At 38.3% G+C, this 18,687-nt stretch overlaps 1 protein-coding gene across 4 annotated transcripts in view; it reads left to right on the forward strand.

The window, feature by feature from the left end:
* The window catches only part of LOC123503997 (LIM and SH3 domain protein 1-like), a 140,543-nt gene that overhangs the window by 77,035 nt on the left and 44,821 nt on the right, over positions 1-18,687 (forward strand). For all 4 annotated transcript variants that reach the window (XM_045254194.1, XM_045254196.1, XM_045254198.1 and 1 more), the window contains exons 4-5: positions 2,872-2,972; positions 8,675-8,754. In XM_045254194.1, the coding sequence (XP_045110129.1) occupies positions 2,872-2,972; positions 8,675-8,754 (181 nt within the window). The remainder of the gene's footprint in view (positions 1-2,871; positions 2,973-8,674; positions 8,755-18,687) is intronic.

Here is an 18,687-nt window from a genome sequence, read left to right on the forward strand (position 1 = left end):
TTAGAGGAATGTGAGAAAGTAAGAGAAATAAATCAAGAGATGAAGGAGGAGATGCAAGAGATAAAGAAACAAAAGGATATACTAAAGGCTATATGTTGCGACTATGAAGATTCTTTGAGCCTACAGGAAAAAAAAAAAAAAAAAAAAAATATATATATATATATATATATATATATATATATATATATATATATATATATATATATATATATATATATATATATATACAGGATGGGGAGGATAAAGTAGTGAATGGAATGGGTGAAAGTAAATTGGAAGAATTACAAAATTTCTGGAAATAGGAAAAGGAAGAAGAAAAAGTTAAGTTTTCAGATGTAGTAAGAAAGCAAATACAAGAAAAGAAAAAAGACAGTTATACAAGTAATTAAGGAGAAAGATCTTTTTTTTTTTTTTTTTTTTATGGTAAGGCCTATAGCACCTGTAGGCACACTTGAAGAGTGTATGGGAAGCGCTGTTCAGCTTCTGCCCATTAGTGGCGCAGGCAATTTTATTTATAGTGGTGCCCATATTAGGGCCCATATCACCACCCAAGCTCATCTTGGGTGTAACCACCTAGAACCTGGGTATCATGGTGATATGTAGGTAACTTTAAACCACTCGACAAATGGCAAAGTGTTTTAAGGCTGTAGTAAGGGATACAGTGAATAACAGGAAATGTTTCTTAATTTTTGGGATGAAGGAAAAAAAAATCCAAAGTTAATGAGAGAGCAAGAAGAAAGAGAATTGGCCAAAACTATTATCAAATAGGTCCATGACAGCACAGGAAATGGAGGAAGTGATGAGGTTGTGAAGGTTTAGTGAAGGGGAAAAGAGACCAGTGAAAATGAGAATGAGATCACAGGTGGCAGTGGAGATTATGACAAGAATAGGGAAACTGGCTGATGATACTGATTGTAAAGATATATGGATAAAAAGAGATATGAACCTAGAAGGGAGGGAAAAGGAGAAAGTGCTAAGAAATAAAGCTAAGAAGAAAAAATTATTCGAAGTAGGAAAGTCAACTGAGCTATTAAATTACAGACCAGTGTCACTTACAAGTGTTGTGGGGAAGATATGTGAAATTGTTATCAAAGAAAAATTGGTTAAATATCTGGAAGAAGAACAGGATGTACTGAACAGGCAATTTGGATTCAGGACATAACGGTCATATGTGTCAAGTTTATTAAATTTCTGCTCAAGAGTAATAGAAGGACTGGAGAGTAGAGATGGATGGGTGGACATGGTATACCTAGACATTAAAAAAAGGCTCTTGATAAAGTCCTTCACAGCAGACTACTTTGGAAGTTAGAGAGCATAATTATAAGAACTGAGAGGAACTTTGTTAGATTGGATATGGGATTACTTGAAGGACAGAGAGACAAGAACTGTGATCAGAGATACATACTCATCTTGGGGTAAAGTAACAAGTGGAGTGCCACAAGGGTCAGTGTTAACCCCCATTATGTTCCAGGTATATGTAAATGACATACAGAATGGGGTAACTAGTTATAATAACTTGTTTGCTGATGGTGCAGGAAGATATAAACAAAATTTACGAGTGGAGTAAGAAGTGGAAGTTAGAGTTCAATGCCAGGAAATGTCACGTAATGGAATTAGGAAAGTGGAAGAGAAGACCGGTATGGAACTGTCTGATGGGAGAGCAACAAATGATGAAGACTAAAGAGAAAAAGGTCTGGGAGTGGTTATACAGGAAAATCTGAACCCCAAAACACATAATTAAGATATTTGGATTAGCTTATAAAATGTTGACTAATTTTAGAATGGCATTTCAATATTTGGACAAAGATATGATGACAAAAATTATTACGAGCATGATATGTCCAAAGTTGAAATATGCAGTAGTGGTGTGGTCACCAAGCTTGGAAAAAGATATAAGAAGATTAGAACAGATCCAGAATATAGCTACAAAGATGGTGCCAGAACTAAAGGAACTAACATATGAAGAAAGGCTGAAGGAAATGGGACTGCCAACCTTACATGATAGAAGAGAACAAGGAGACCTAATAATAATGTATAAAATAATAAATGGCATTGAAAAGGTAGACAAGGAAGACCTGGTGATGGTGACAGAAGAAGCTGGAAGGACAAGAGGACATGTAAAGAAGATTAGGATGAGGCAGTGTCTGAAGGATATTGGAAAATACAGTTTTCCACATAGGATGGTGGAAAAGTGTAATGCATTGAGTGATGAAGTTGTTATAGCACATAATGTGCATAACTTTAAAGAAAAATTGGAAAAATGGAGACATGGAGACAGGACACTATGAGCTCCGCTTGAACCCTGTACAATACAACTTGGGAAATACATTATCCTCTTTGAGAGAAGTGACAGGAGCATTTGGCAAGGCTTTGTGTGAATAGTGACAGGAGCACATGGTAGGGCTTTGTATGAATAATGAGAGGAGCACATAGCAGGGGTATCTGTTAATAGTGACAGGAAGATGTGGAAGGGTTTGAAGTGGATGTTAATGGCTGGTTGGAAGTGGTGGAATTGGAGTAAGCCCTGTCCTGTCGTTGGCTATGTGGTGGTGTTGGTTCATGTAGTGGTACCATTACACAGGAATATAATGGTTAAAGCATGACTACAGTGTTTTTGGCCTCAAAAATGCTCGCTCTCTCTCTCTCTCTCTCTCTCTCTCTCTCTCTCTCTCTCTCTCTCTCTCTCTCTCTCTCTCTCTCTCTCTCTCTCTCTCTCTCTCTAGATATTTGGCACTATTTCAAGAGTAGTCACCCATTCAATACTGGTGGCATGGATTAGATTTATTTATTTATTTATTTTATTTATTTATTTTTTTTTAAATACTGTTGTCGTTTCCACCAAATGACTCACTTTAACATTCATCTCCTCAGGTGCAGTACCATGCTGACTTTGAGAAAAATAAGGCCAAGTTCACACAGGTTGCAGATGATCCTGAGACACAACGACTTAAGAAGAATACTCAAATCATCAGGTGAGCTTTGGGTCTCAATGGGGGAGATATCTTACTTATTTAAACGCTTTGAAAGTCATGGAAATTAGGAACCATGATGTGTACAAGAATTTCAAAATAAAGAATTATTTTGCAATCTCTGTTGGCTCTATTATTTTTTATTTATTTATTTTTTATTTATTTATTTATTTATTTATTTATTTATTTATTTATTTTTTATTTATTTATTTTTTTTTTTTGCCTAGAGCGCCTGTAGGTATACAGTAAGTCCTCGTTATATGGTAGTTCTTTATCGGGTAAATTCACAGTTACGGTATTTGAAAATTACTACCCACGATTTGATATACGGTAAGAAAAATTCACAGATACGGTATATGCTCATGTCATCCGAGAGGGCCCAGTACGGGGAAGTAGGGGTGATGACGTCATCCACACCACACCTTCCCCACCACTCACAGTACTGACTTTATCTTGACCACCCTTGGAGCCTGTTATCTCTTCCCCTCCCCCTTTTTTTTAACTGCATTACGTATTACTTACATGCATTACTAATTAGATGAATAAATGGAATATTAAAGGGTCTATTGTAAGCACAAATATATTTATGATAATCATGGCAAACATTTAAAGCCTACTACCATCGGTAAACCATGCAGCAACTGATAAAGGGCACAGATGGGCCTGGCAAGCCCACTATCAGAGAATGGTGGAAGTCGTATAACGTCAAGCATGCCTTAGATAACATCAAGTCATCTTGGGACGAAGTGAAGACGTCTGCCATGAACTTGGCGTGGAATAAAGTATGGCCAGAATGCACACATGACTTCCCAGGCTTTGCTGAAGATGACATTGGTGCGATCAGAAATGACATAGTAAATCTGTGTCATAGGGCTGGCTTTGATGAAGTTGATGATGATGATGTTCAAGATCTTTTGGAAAGCCATGCCGAACCTCTCTCAAATGATGAACTTATAGACCTAGACAAGGCATCACAGGAGGCAGAAAAAGAGGGAGACAAGGAAGAACAGGGCCGTTTCTAGGGGGCCCCAAACAGCATCTTGCCTAGGGTCCCCACAAAGTTAGAAACGGCCCTGAGGAAGAAGAACCTGTGTGTGGCCTGGACATCAAAACTCTTAGAGAATGTCTCGGTGGTATCGAAAAAGCTGTGGAAACCCTGAAGGAACATGACCCAAATCCTGCCAGGAGTAGCAAAGTGGCTCATGACGTAGAGAAAAGTGTCAAGATTTAGCAAGAAATCTATGATGAAAAACAAGAAAAACCAAACAGTCCTCCATCTACTCGTTCTTCAAACCAGTCAGACGTGCCATCCCTGTCACACCTGCCAACCCTGCTACAGGTGGCCCTTCCACATCCGCTGCCGACGGTTCTACAGCTGGCCCTTCCTCCATATCCTTTCTTCAAACCATTGAGACGTGCCAACCCTGCTACAGCTGGCCCTTCCACATCTGCTTTTGACATTGCAAACGACGACGTCTTATCTTTGTCTGCACACTCAGCGGAAGATGAGTAAGGGCTGAAATCCCTACTGTCCCTTAGCCTCAGGAGGGACATCATCTGAAAGAATACATGGCGATTGAAAGGTAAATAAAAACATTTTCTGTGTATTTCTTTTGTGCAGTACTTTAAAAATTTAATGATTATTTTAATGTATTTTCATTTCTGTAGGGGTGACTTTTGACGTGCTGGAACACCTTCCCTATTATTACATGTTATAATGGGTTTGGTATACGGTAAATTTGATTTGCGGTAAGGTTTCCAGGAACACATATGTACTGTGTAACGATGACTTACTGTACTTGAAGAGTATGGGGAAGTGCTGTTCAGCTTCTAGCCATTAGTGGCTGAGGCAGTTTTATTTATAGTGGTACCCATATTAGGCCCCGTATCACCACCCAAACGCATCTTTGGTGTAACCATCTAGAACCTGGGTATCATGGTGACATGTAGGTAGTTTTAATATGCAGCAGTGGTGTGGTCACCGAGCTAAAAGGATCCAGAAGATAGCTACAAAGATGGTGCCATAACTAAAAGACCTAACATATGAAGAAAGGCTGAAGGAAATGGGACTTCCAACCTTACAAGATAGAAGAGAATGAGGATACCTAATGACAATGTATAAAATAGTAAATGGCATTGAAAAGATAGACAAGGAAGACCTGGTGCTGGTGACAGAATAAACTGGAAGGATAAGAGGACATGTAAAGAAGATTAGGATGAGGCAGTGTCTGAAGGATATTGGAAAATACAGTTTTCCACATAGAAGTGGAAAAGTTGTTACAGCACATAATGTACATTACTTTATAGAAAAATTGGAAAAATGGAGGCATGGAGACAGGACATTGTGAGCCCTGTTCAAATCTTGTACAATACAAGTAGGTAAATACACACACACAGGAGAGACTAAAGGCTATGGATCTACCAACCCTGGAACAGAGAAGGGAGAGAAGGGATCTGATACAAGTTTATAAATTGATTAACAGAATGGATCAAGTGGATAATGAGAAACTGATTCTGAGAGAAGAATATGACATTAGAAGCACAAGATCGCATAGTAAAAAATTGAGGAAGAGAAGATGTCTGAGAGATGTTAAAAAATATAGTTTCCTGCAAAGATGTGTTGAGACTTGCAACAGTTTGAGTGAGGAAGTGGTGTCAGCAAAGAGTGTGCATAGCTTTAAAGAAAAATTGGATAAGTGTAGATATGGAGACGGGGCCACACGAGCATAAACCCCAGGCCCTGTAAAACTACAACTAGGTAAATACACAGAATTATTGATATTTGGGGAAAAGGAATGGACAAAGATAATGCAGAAAGCTTAGTTTCTTTGAAGGTAATTGTGGGTAATGAGAAGAAAATTTCTGGTTAAGTTTCTTATTGAATGGTAACTTAGGATTAGTAGTTTCATGGAAGAAAATTTTTCAGTTTTATCAGAGAAAACTTGTTAGCTATAACAAAAGCTGCATTTTAACAGATAGGAGAGAAAATTGAGCATTGATGTGAAATGGTTGTGAGTAATTGATTTAAGACAACACTGACTATCTTCCTAAAGCTTAGATAAAAGTGTACAATATAAAATAAGAACATAAGAACATAAGAAAGGAGGGAAGCTGCAAGAGGCCGTGAGGCCTATACGAGGCAGTCCTAGTGTGCTTAATCTACCTAATTCTATTTATCTTCCCCATCTATGAATTTATCTAACCTTCTTTTAAAGCTCCCTATTGACTCAGCCCTGACTACATGCCCACTGAGACCGTTCCACTCTTCAACCACTCTGTTTGAAAACCAGTTTCTTCCCAGTTCTCTACTAAACCTGAATTTTTCAAGTTTAAATCCATTATTTCTGGTTCTGTCCCTGCTACTGATTCTAAGAACTACATTCATGTCCACACTGTTAAAACCCTTATACCACTTAAATACTTCTATCAAGTCTCCTCTTAACCTACGTCTCTCTAAGGAATGCAGGCTAAGTTTTTTCAGTCTCTCTTCATAGGAATATCCTCATTCCCTGTATCTTTTAGTCATCCTCCTTTGCACTGACTCCAACAGAGCTATGTCCTTCCTGTAATGTGGGGACCAGAATTGTACCGCATAGTCAAGATGTGGCCTGACCAGCGCCAAGTATAATTTTAGTATTACTTCAGGACTCCTGCTTTTAATGCTTCTAAAGATGAAACCTAATACTCTATTCGCCTTATTTCTGGCCTCAATACATTGCTTCCTTGTACCGAGATCAGAGCTAACTATGACTCCTAAATCTTTCTCATACTTGGAACTTCCTAGTGCCACGTTATCTATTATGTACCTATTGCTTGGATTATCTCTACCCACGCTCAGCACCCTGCACTTATTAATAATGAACTGCATTAGCCATCTATCTGTCCATTCTTTCATCCTATCCAAGTCAGCCTGCAAAGCCTTGGCATCCGAATCGGACCTAATTAATCTACCTATCTTTGTGTCGTCCGCAAATTTACTGATATCACTATTAATTCCACTATCCAAGTTGTTGATATATATTAGAAATAATAATGGCCCTAAAACTGAGCCCTGTGGCATCCCACTAACAACGGTACTTCTCCCCACTCGGAACTTGAGCCATTAATTACTACCCTTTGTCGCCTGTCATCTAACACGCTTTAATCCAGCCTAATATTCTAAGAGCCTCTGGTGAGGTACCTTGTCAAAGGCTTTACTGAAATCTAAGTATAGAATGTCATAACTATCACCTTTATCTGCCGCCGCATAAACCTTACTATAAAAGCTCAACAAGTTTGTAAGACATGACTTCCCCTTCGTAAATTCATGTTGTGTGTGATTTATGAAGCCGTGTTTGTCTAGGTGTTCCCTAATGTTTTTCGCTATTATTGATTCCATTAGTTTACCCACAACTGAAGTTAAGCTGACAAGCCTGTAATTAGACGTTCAGGTTTTATCTCCCTTCTTAAATATGGGAACCACATTGGCTTTTCTCCACATTATCGATACCTCACCTGACTCCAGTGACATCCTAAAAAGTGCCGCTAAAGGCTCGCTGACAACTTTCTTGCATTCTTTTAGAACTCTTGGATATACTTCATCAGGTCCTGGTGACTTGAATTTCTTTAATTTATCTATCTCCTGCTCTACCATCGCCTTAGTTATAAGGATATCTGTCAACTTTTCACTATCCTCTGCCCTAAATACCACTTCACTATCTGGGATTTCCTGTGTGTTCTCCTGGGTGAAGACAGTTAAAAAATACTCGTTCATAATTCTACTAATCTCTTCCACAGAACTAGCCATTTCCCCAGTTGTTGTCCTTAAGGGACCTATTTCTTCTCTGCTTTTCGTCTTATATAACTGAAAAAATCCCTTATGGTCCGTCTTTGCTTGGCTGGCTACCCTCAATTGATATTCATTTTTAGCTTTCCTCGTTAACCTCTTAACTGTTCTTACTAATTCATAGTATAGTGGCCTTAAAGCTTCATCTCCTACCTTTAGCCTCTTATATATACTAGTGTATGACCTAGAAATGAGGCAGAATATGGTAGCAGAGAACCATAGAAAGTTGTTCTTTATTGTCACTGAACTGAGGTGTTCAGGCACTGCTTCAGAACTGATTGATTCTTTAGATAGGTTTCTGCTTCTACTTGGAAAACTTTTTCCCCTTTTCCTAGTAGGTATGAAATAGATTCTACCTTGTCTATCAGTATTTGTGTGAACAGATGTGGGGGGCACAGTGACAGTGACAGATAACAGCAAACAGTGGATAGTGCCTCACCTCACCAATTGTTCTGCCATTGGGTACTTAGAAAGAAGGTATCATGACTGCTTTTTAATGTTACTTTTTATTTATCACATTTATTGTATATTGTATTTATTGTTAGACACAACTGTTTTGCCAAATTTTGTGCCATGTATCAAAACATTTTCATATGTTTCAGGTACAAGTTTTATTCTATTTATTGTGGAGTGTGGCTACTGATTTATGTTTTTAGATCTCAGAATACATTGCAGCACTGCTACAGAATCTTTTCTCTCATGTCTTAAGTGGTAATCTCACTGATGCCCATAAATCATTACTGAACTTAGAAACAGGACATAATAAATAAGTCACTAATATAAATTATAGGCAAACATTGTGTAAGTTGACTATATAAGTTATCATTTATACCTGCATGATATGTGGTAACCATTAAGTAACTTGCCACTTCCTTTGCAGCAATGTGGTGTATCATGGTGAGATGGCAAAGAAGTCTGAAATGGAACGTAAACGTGCTGAGCCTAATGAAGAGGATGAAGGTGAGACATAACTTTTCTTCTCAATCAACAATTACCACTTTGACAAACATGTGAAATGAAGACTTCAAACCATTTGACATCTGAAGAATTGAATTTTTCAGTCATAGATACAATGTTAAAGACTTTCCATTATTCATGCAGTAATTCTATATTATGATACTAATTTTCATAAATTCTTGTTTAAAGACAAAAAAAAGTATTGTAGAATTTATTCTTGAGGATGCTTATACCTTTTATACTGACATAGTATCTCTTGCATTCTTTTCCATTTAAGGTGAATGGCTTACAAATTTTCTCTTAAACCGTCATGATTTGCTTAATATGATCAGAATATTTTCTTTATAAGTTTCTGGATTGCTTGATATCTTTCTGCTTAGTATTTTGATGAGAATGCAATGCTTGGATAGTTATTGGATCAAATTACTATTTTTTACTACTTTTTAAGGCTGTAGCGGTTTGATTCTTGAAATTTCCTCTTTTATACACAAAACTTGCTCATCTTACATAATTTAATTGACATTTCATGTAGTATACTTATAATATTTTCAGCAGTCACACAATAATTTACTGCTTTAGGTTTATTGACAATGTTGTTTAATACAATTATGAAATTAGGTATAATATATTAAAAAAAGATAAAATCTGGCTACCATTGATACATCATAGAAACACTACTTTGTGTGTGTGTAATTCACCTTGGTCGTCTGCTGGTCACCCAGCCAGTCTTCCCCATTACGGAGCGAGCTCAGAGCTCATAGACCGATCTTTGGGTAGGACTGAGACCACATCACGCACAACACACACGGGAAAGCGAGGCCACATCCCCTCGAGTTACATCCCGTATCTATTTATTGCTAGGTGAACAGGGGCTACATATTAAGAGGCTTGCCCATTTTCCTCGCTGCTTTCCAGGACTCGAACCCGGGCCTCTCAATTGTGAGTCGAGCATGCTAACCACTACACTACGCAGTGTGTGTGTTACTTAATTGTATATTAGAGTTTGAGCAGGGCTCATAGTGAACTGTCTTCATATCTACTTTTATCCAACTTTTCCTTAAATTTATGCACTTCTTCTGCTGTTACAATTTCTTCACTCAGACCATTCCAGATGTCCACCATCCTATTTCTGAGACTTAACTTTTTATTGTTCCTTAAACATTGACTAGCTATTTATGATCTTGGAGTGTTGTCTTGTCTGTCTATCTCCATCTTCTGTCAATGATACCAGGTCTTGTCTGTCTATCTTTTCTTTATGGTTTACTACTTTATATGTACATCATTATTAGATCACCTCTCTCCCATCTATCCTTCAAGGTTGGTAGTCCCATCCCTTCAGTCTTTCTTCATTGCTAAGGTCTTTCCTTCTTCTCTGGCACCATCTTTGTAGCTGTCCTTTGGATTCTTTCTAATTTCTTAATATCTTACTGCATGTGTGAGGGCCACACCACTGCTGTGTATATTCAAGTCTTAGTCTTATCATAATGGTTATGATTTTTTCATCATAATCTTATCCATGTAATTAAATGGCTCCTTGATACTTTTTAGTATTTTATATGTTGAAGTAAATAGTCCATTTATATTTCTTTCTGGGTCAGGGTGTCTCATATAACCACTCCAGGTCTTTCTTCTTTCCTCTTCTTCATAATCTCTTCTCCCATTTTGTTTTCTCATGTAAGTCTTCTATTACTTTCATTATTTACATTACATGGTATTTCTTAGCATTAAATTCTAATTTTAATTTTTTGCTCCACTCCCAGATCTTGTCAGTATCTCATTGCAATTCCATACAGTTGCTCTTTATTATTCTCAAGAGTTTTGCATTGCCAGCAATCAAATTTATGTAACTACTCAAGCCCTCTTGTATATTATTAATATATATTTGGAATATTGTTAGTGCCAGCACTGTTCCCTGTGGTATGCCACTAATTACTGTGCTCCAACTTGATTAGGTGTCTATTACCACAGTCCTCATTTTTCTTCCTGTTAAGTAGTCCCTCATCCAGATTAAAATACTTCCTTATATTCCTCATATGTGTTCAATTTCCCATGAATGTCTTTTATGTGGTACTTTGTCAAAAGTCTTTTTAATATCCAAATGCACTATGTCAACCCATCCATCTCTCCCTTGTACCTCATCTATTACTCTTATATAGAAACTTAGTAGATTTGTTATACATAATCTTTCTTTTCTAAAACTATATTGGGAGTTATTTATAATTTCATTTTCCTCTAGATATTCCACCCATTTTTCCTTGATCACAATTTCACAGATCTTTCCCACATTACTAGTCAGTGACACTGGTCTATAATTTAGGGGCTGAGTCTTTTTTCCTCCTTTGTATATAGGCACTATATTTGCTCTTTTCCACTCCCTTGGTACTTTTCCTTCCATCAAAGAACTGTTGATCACATCCCAAATTGGTTCCACCAACTTTTCTTTACATTCTCTCAGTGTTCATCCTGACAGTCCATCTGGCCCCATTACTTTTCTAACATCCATCTTGAATAATTTGCTGATATTTTGTTTATGCACCATGACGTTCCTTAACCCTTCTGACATCACTTTGTTGTTTGGTTCTATGGAATCTCCTTCATTAAATACCAATCTAGATAACAATCTAAAGTTGTTATCTAGATCTGTTTTAATTGCCTCGCACAATTTTCTTTCAGCCAGACGCACAATCATGAGCTTCTTTTTCCTCAAGATAGTTCCCCATTTCTAGTCTGCTCGATAACACTCCATCTATATTCGTGTACATCATTTTCAATCTTTTACTCTTGTCCGGTTTATCTAGCATTCCTCCTCCTCCTCCTCCTCCTCCTCCTCCTCCTCCTCCTCCTCCTCCTCCTCCTCCTCCTCCTCCTCCTCCTCCTCCTCCTCCTCCTTCCTTCCTTCCTTCCTTCCTTCCTTCCTTCCTTCTTTCCTTCTTGTGTACCACTTTCTCACTCGCTCCCCCCAGATCCTCCAAATAAATATTTTCTTTTCATCCTCCAATCTTTCATTATTCTTTTCTTTTGCCTCAGCCACCAGTTAATTTTTTCTTCTTTTTCATCATCATTCCTGTTCTTCCTTACAGATATGTCCTTACACCCCTTGTCTCTCTCAGTTTCAATGTTCTGTATAGCACCTCTTCTGTTGCTTTCTGTGTACTTAACTAGACTTTCATTGGCCTTATTAACTCATTCTCTATTTGGACCCATTTTATGAATTTCCTCCACTTCCTTCTCAAGGTTTTGTCTTTCCTCATCATTTAAATTTTTAAACAAATCCTTAATTAATTTCAACTCTTCTCTTTCCCTTTTTGGTCTATGAGTCACCTTATTTTTCTTCAAGACAAAGATCAAAATACTCATCTTCTCTGTGATTTCTCTTACCAGTTGTTCTTTTTATTTCAGTACTCCAACCACCTTCTTTGCCACATCTTCCTCCCTCTCCTTCAACTGTTCCTGAATTACCTCCTTATTTGTCTTCCTCATCTTTTTCTTCCATGCTGTCATTTCCTTTTTAACCACTTTCTGGGACCCTTTCCTCTTCCTTACTCATGTTACTTATGTTTTTATTCTCCTCCACCTTACCCAGTCCTGTGTGTGTGTGTGTGTGTGTGTGTGTGTGTGTGTGTGTGTGTGTGTGTGTGTGTGTGTGTGTGTGTGTGTGTATTTACCTATCTGTGTATTACAGGGCCCGAGCTAAGCTCTCTGTGTCCTGTCTCCTTGTCCATTCCTGTCTGTCATATCTCTCTTTCATCTGATTGATACACACCGTGTCAACGACATCACTGCTCAGTTTATTCCACTTATCAATGCTACGATGCGGGAAACTGTATGTGTAATTCACTGTTTGATCTGCTGCAGTCTCTGACGAGACAGCCAGACGTTACCCTACGGAACGAGCTCAGAGCTCATTGTTTCCGATCTTCGGATAGGCCTGAGACCAGGCACACACCACACACCGGGACTACAAGGTCACAACTCCTCGATTTACATCCCGTACCTACTCACGGCTAGGTGAACAGGGGCTACACGTGAAAGGAGACACACCCAAATATCTCCACCCGGCCAGGGAATCGAACCCCGGTCATCTGGCTTGTGAAGCCAGCGCTCTAACCACTGAGCTACTGGGCCGTGTATTTACCTAATTGTAAAGGTAAATACGTGTGTGTGTGTGTGTGTGTGTGTGTGTGTGTGTGTGTGTGTGTGTGTGTGTACAATGTCAGTAAAATTATATTGCCTTGTCATTTACCAACACTGATGCCAAAAAGGATGAAAAACACACTGCAATTTCACAAATTGCAAGATAAGCATGTAATCATATTTGATCATGCTTTCATTTAGAAAAGTATATATTATTTGACATATCTGAGAGATATTGCAATTAATCAAGGTCCATACACACCTTCTAAAGGATATCTTATGTCTTAAATGTTGTAATGCCTTGATGCAAATGCATAATAGAATGCTCACATGTTCCATATGACTCATCTTAAATTTTCGTTTTGCTTTCTTTCTGTGTAGTGACAAGACAGTCAAGGTCAACCAAATCTACTTGGGCCTTGGTGGTCATCTTAGCCTAACTAGTAACTTGTCACCTGCATGTGTGTTATGTCATAGGTGGTGGTCATTTTATTTTGCTTTTAGATCAGTTTCTCTGTATTTTCCATGATTTTCTGAAGATGGATATGACTTGCAGAAAGTTAGCAGCTTCTTATTTATTAGTGAAGTTAGTAATGGTTTCTTGGCTGCTCTTCATGGTAGCACTTTCTAATCTTTATCAACATACCATAATAATCATTCAGAGTAGTTTGGGAAAAGTGCAGGATGTTTGTATTAGTTTTCTGGAGTAGTAGTTACATCTGGATTTGACATTGCTCTCAGCTCTTGTAGACTATGCACTTCTATATTGCATTTTCTGCACACTTACCAACACAGGACTTTGCCCATTATCAAGAGAAAGTTGTTGTCATTAGTTGAAGGAGAGAAAGAGTGTTTCATTCATTTATAAAATGATAACTAAAGTTATATATCAATAGTTACACAAAAGAGAATAGATTATTGGAAAAGGGAAAATGAGGGAATTAAGGGTCTTGCAGACAGATCTCTCTCTGTAACAGATAATTCACAGTAATGTACACCCCTCACCCCTGAAGTATCCATTATGGCGAGGCACCACTGTACTTTATTGTATTTAAGAACGACATTATTTACATGTTGTTATTGATATTTATTGTTAAATTTATAGTAAAAGTAGTTGGGGATCATGTTACCATGTTATCATGATGTTACCAATAGTTGCAACAGACCATCAGTCAGAGGCAGCACTAAAACAGGTTAAACCCTGTCTTAGCACATGTGGATGATATCACAAGTTTAGAACCAGCCGCAGATAGACTCGATGTCTAAAATGCACTTTGCCTGCCATGACAGACGTCATTAGCTATGATGGATTGTAGAAGATGTGGAGTCGTATTCTGTGTTATTTTATAGACTGCCTGTAAAATTTTTTTTCCATTTTCTAGTAATTCTCAGGTCTGGAAGTTGCCGGACCTTAGAGGTTCAACTTGTATATGTATGCAGTATATATTTAAAACAGAAATGGACTACGTGTTTAGTGCTTTAAAAGAAGAAAATGAAGCATTAAATGAAAAGCAAGTGAAATTCTTTTAGCATTGCTGTTTTCTTTAGGATTCACAATGTACAATGTTTGCATTTTACATGTACTGTATACCACTTCTTTTCTTTCCTGAATGCATAATGGGCTATACTGTAGCAAATAAATGATTAAATGAAAATAAATGCTTGTCAGCTTTGGAAGCAGGACTAAGCACATGATTTTATTGTACAGTACCATCTGAACATAAATAGTGCCTCCAGAAAACAACGCTGTTAATTTGAAAAGGCACTCCAACAGTGATACTGGAAAACTGATGTTTCTGCAATATCTGTTGCTGGATTTTTGATAGTCAATGATACACACACACACACACACACACACACACACACACACACACACACACACACACACACACACACACACACACACACACACACACACACACACACACACACACACACACACATATATTTATTTTATAATACATATACAGGCTTCCCTCATTATTCAATAATTGGATTTACTGATTGTTATTCTTTATATCTCCTCGCTCATTTTCCGATGTCAGGGCTCGTTAATCCAATTTTTAACCGATCACCAGAATGTAAACAAACGCACTGTGATTGCAATACCACCCACACCACAGTCATTCATATTAGAGAGAGAGAGAGAAGTGGCTGTATAGGCCTGAAGGGATCAGGCGACCTTAAAGTGCAGATTTGGCAGTGCTGCAGGCCAAGCAGGCGATTTCCCCCTGTCTGCCCCATCCTACCTAACCTAACCTAGTCCCACCCAACTGGACTCTGTCTGTGTGTTTTTCTATAGGTGTAAACAAAATGACCATTGCCCAGTTTGCTATCCACCAATACTGCTGGCCTTTCAAATTTGTCATCCATCCTTACTATGGGACTTTCAAATTGTCTGTTTGTTCATACTGTGGGACTAGCAAATTATCCATCTGTCCATACCACAAAACTTTCAAATTATTTGTCTATCCATACTGTGGGACTTTCAAATTGTCCGTTTCTTCAGAAATCCATTGGACCAAGGTCTGTTGAACTGAAGCATGAGTGTTACATATACTTACCTATACCAATCCCTGCATAAGTCAGACTAATTGAGGGCAAGGCAAATCCAAGTTACTCAAGGTATTATTTTTATTTACACTTTGCATATCTGTTACTGATAACAGTTGATATCATATGTGTAATGTGTTACATATATTATTAGGGGAGCCATGACAACAGTGGAACCATATGTGTTTTGGGGTCTCCAAGTGCATGGGTTCAAATCATGGCCATGGTCCAAGTGTAGGACAGGCTTCCTTACTCTGGGTAATGGTTCCCTAATGGGTGGTTTTCAGACAAGATGTCGCCTTTAGCTCGTAAATTCTGGCGAAAAGTCCATATGGTATAAAAGTAAAAAAGAGTATTACATACATGGTGCATGTACACACATACACACGTGGTGCGAACACACACACACACACACACACACACACACACACACACACACACACACACACACACACACACACACACACACATAGAGAAGTTGGAAAGCAGGACTGGTTTAACGATAGATGTGAAAAGGCTAGAACAAGAAAAGAGGATGCATGGAAGAGGTGGAGAAGGAAAAGATGGATTAAGCAGTGGGAAAGTTACAAAAGAGCAAGAAATGAATATGTGTTGATTAGAAGAGAAGAAAGAAAGAAACAAGAAAAGGATATAATTGATAAATGTAAAGACCAACCAAGGCTTTTTTACAGACATGTGAACAACAACATCAAAAATAGAAAGTATTGAAAGTTTAGAAGTAAATGGAGTATGCAGTGAGGATCCCAGGAAATGGCAGAGGCTATGAATGGATGCTTTCGGAAGGTATTCACAAAGGAGACTGCTTTTGACAAACCACTGGTAATGGAACAGAAAGGGATTATGAAGGAGTTTCAAGTAACTGTGGAGGAGATCAAGAATATGATGGGGAGTTTAGAAGTGAGAAAAGCTGTGGGACCTGATGGGGTATCAGGATGGATTTTAAGAGAATGCAGGAGCAACTGGCAGAAAAAGTTTGTGAAGTAATTGATGCCTCATTAAGGGAAGGTGTAGTGCCCCAAGACTGGAAAAGAGCTAACATTGTCCCAATTTATAAATCAGGTAACAAGAGAGACCCATTGAACTATAGACCAGTGTCACTTACAAGTGTGGTAGCTAAGATGTGTGAGAGGGTGGTGAAGAATAGATGGACAGACTTCTTGGAGAAAAATGACATACTTTGTGAGTGTCAATTTGGTTTTAGAAAAGGGCGTTCATGCACGACAAACCTGATATGTTACTATTCGAGGGTGATAGATGTAATACAGGAAAGAGATGGTTGGGCTGATGGAATATATCTGGATTTAAAAAGGCCTTTGATAAGGTACCACACCAGAGACTGATCTGGAAACTTGAAATGGTAGGAGGAGTGCATGGCAGTTTACTAAAATGGATGGAAGACTTTTGGTAGGAAGAGAAATGAGAACAATAATTAAGGACAGACCATCAGAATGGGGCTTGGTGGAGAGTGGAGTTCCACAGGGATCAGTGTTGGCACCAGTAATGTTTGCGGTCTACATAAATGACATGGTGGATGGGGTGTCCAGTTATGTGAGCCTATTTGCAGGCGATGCAAAATTGTTAAGAAAAGTGAGATGTGACAAAGATTGCGAACTACTCCAGGAAGACTTGGACAGAATATGGAAATGGAGCTGTACATGGCAAATGGAGTTCAACACGACAAAATGCAAGAAAATAGAGTTTGGCAAGAGTGAAAGAAGAATCAGGAGTATGTACAAGATAGGAAATGAAGACATAAAACCAGTCATGAAGAAAAAGACCTTGGGGTGACAATTACCAATGACCTATCGCCAGAGAGACATATAAACAAAATAATTGGAGAAGTATTGAACTTATTGAGGAACATAAGAGTGGCGTTCGTATATTTAGATGAAGAAATGATGAAGAAAATAATTACTGCAATGATAAGACCAAGGCTTGAATATGCAACAATACAGTGGGCTCGAACTTAAAGAAACACATAAGGAAACTAGAGAAAGTACAGAGGGCTGCAACAAAAATGGTGCCTGACTTAAGAGATTTGACTTATGAAGACAGACTGAAAAGAATGCAACTTCCGACCCTGGAAAACAGAGAGAAAGGGAGACCTGATAGCAATATACAGAGTGATGATTGGCATGGAAAAAATGGATAGGGAAGATCTGTGTATGTGGAATGAAAGAATGTCGAGAGGGCATGGGAAAAAACTAAAATGGCCACTTATAGGAGAGATGTGAAAAATATAGCTTCCCTCATAGAAGGGTGGAAGCATGGAATAGTTTAGACGTGGAAGTGGTCAACGCAAGGAATATTCATGATTTTAAGAAAAAGCTGGACATTAATAGATATGGAGACGGGACAACACGAGCATAGCTCTTTTCCCGTATGTTACAATTAGGTAATTAGGTAAATAGTGAAAGCTTTAATGGAAGTAAAATTATGAAGTTAAACATTTAGGCAGTTTAATTTAAGTCATTATAATGTACACTAATGTATGTGTGTATGTGTACCTGTGGAATGTAAACAAAGGGGGCATCATTGTATCACATACAAAACTTATGTACCACATTTCCACAAGGCTTTCCATTTTATCCATTGTAGAATCATGAGTTCAGGTGGTTCTTTTAGCTTGCAAGGAAGATACGGTCTTACCAGCCTTCTTAATAGAGTCTGCTGACTTGAAAATAGTAGAGACAGTAGATGGAGTCAAGATGGTGGCGAGCAATGCTATTAGTTTTCTCGCCTCTCATGTCTGTGAATAATATCCAGCTTCACTTCGAGAGTAAGAAACTTCCTGGTCTTCTTAGCAATGCTAGGCGACATTGCAGAGCATTTTGGTGGTAAGTTGAGCGAGAGAAGAGCTGCTGCTGGGCTGTTACTGTTTTGAACAGGGGGAGTGAGTGGTGCGCATGTTGTCCACGAGAGGCACTGGTGTATTCAAAAGCCTGTCGGTTTGCGTGATACTTTCAAACTTGGAAAAAATTACCTGGATAAAACTTCGTTAAAGCGAGTTAGGTGAGATTAAAGAAGATGGTAGTAAAATGAAACCTTGGTTGTAGCGAAATTTCATTGTGTGAACCTTCGTTTAGCGTGGGTTGCCTGTATAAGAAGAATAAAACAGATCCAGAGGATAGCTACAAAGATGGAGCTGGAACTAAAGGACCTAACACATGAAGAAAGGCTGAAGGAAATGGGACTGCCAACCTTACAAGATAGAAGAGAAAAAAGAGA

The sequence above is a fragment of the Portunus trituberculatus genome, chromosome 15 (genome assembly GCF_017591435.1).
Source record: "Portunus trituberculatus isolate SZX2019 chromosome 15, ASM1759143v1, whole genome shotgun sequence".
In the NCBI taxonomy this organism is placed as follows: Eukaryota; Metazoa; Arthropoda; class Malacostraca; order Decapoda; family Portunidae; genus Portunus; species Portunus trituberculatus.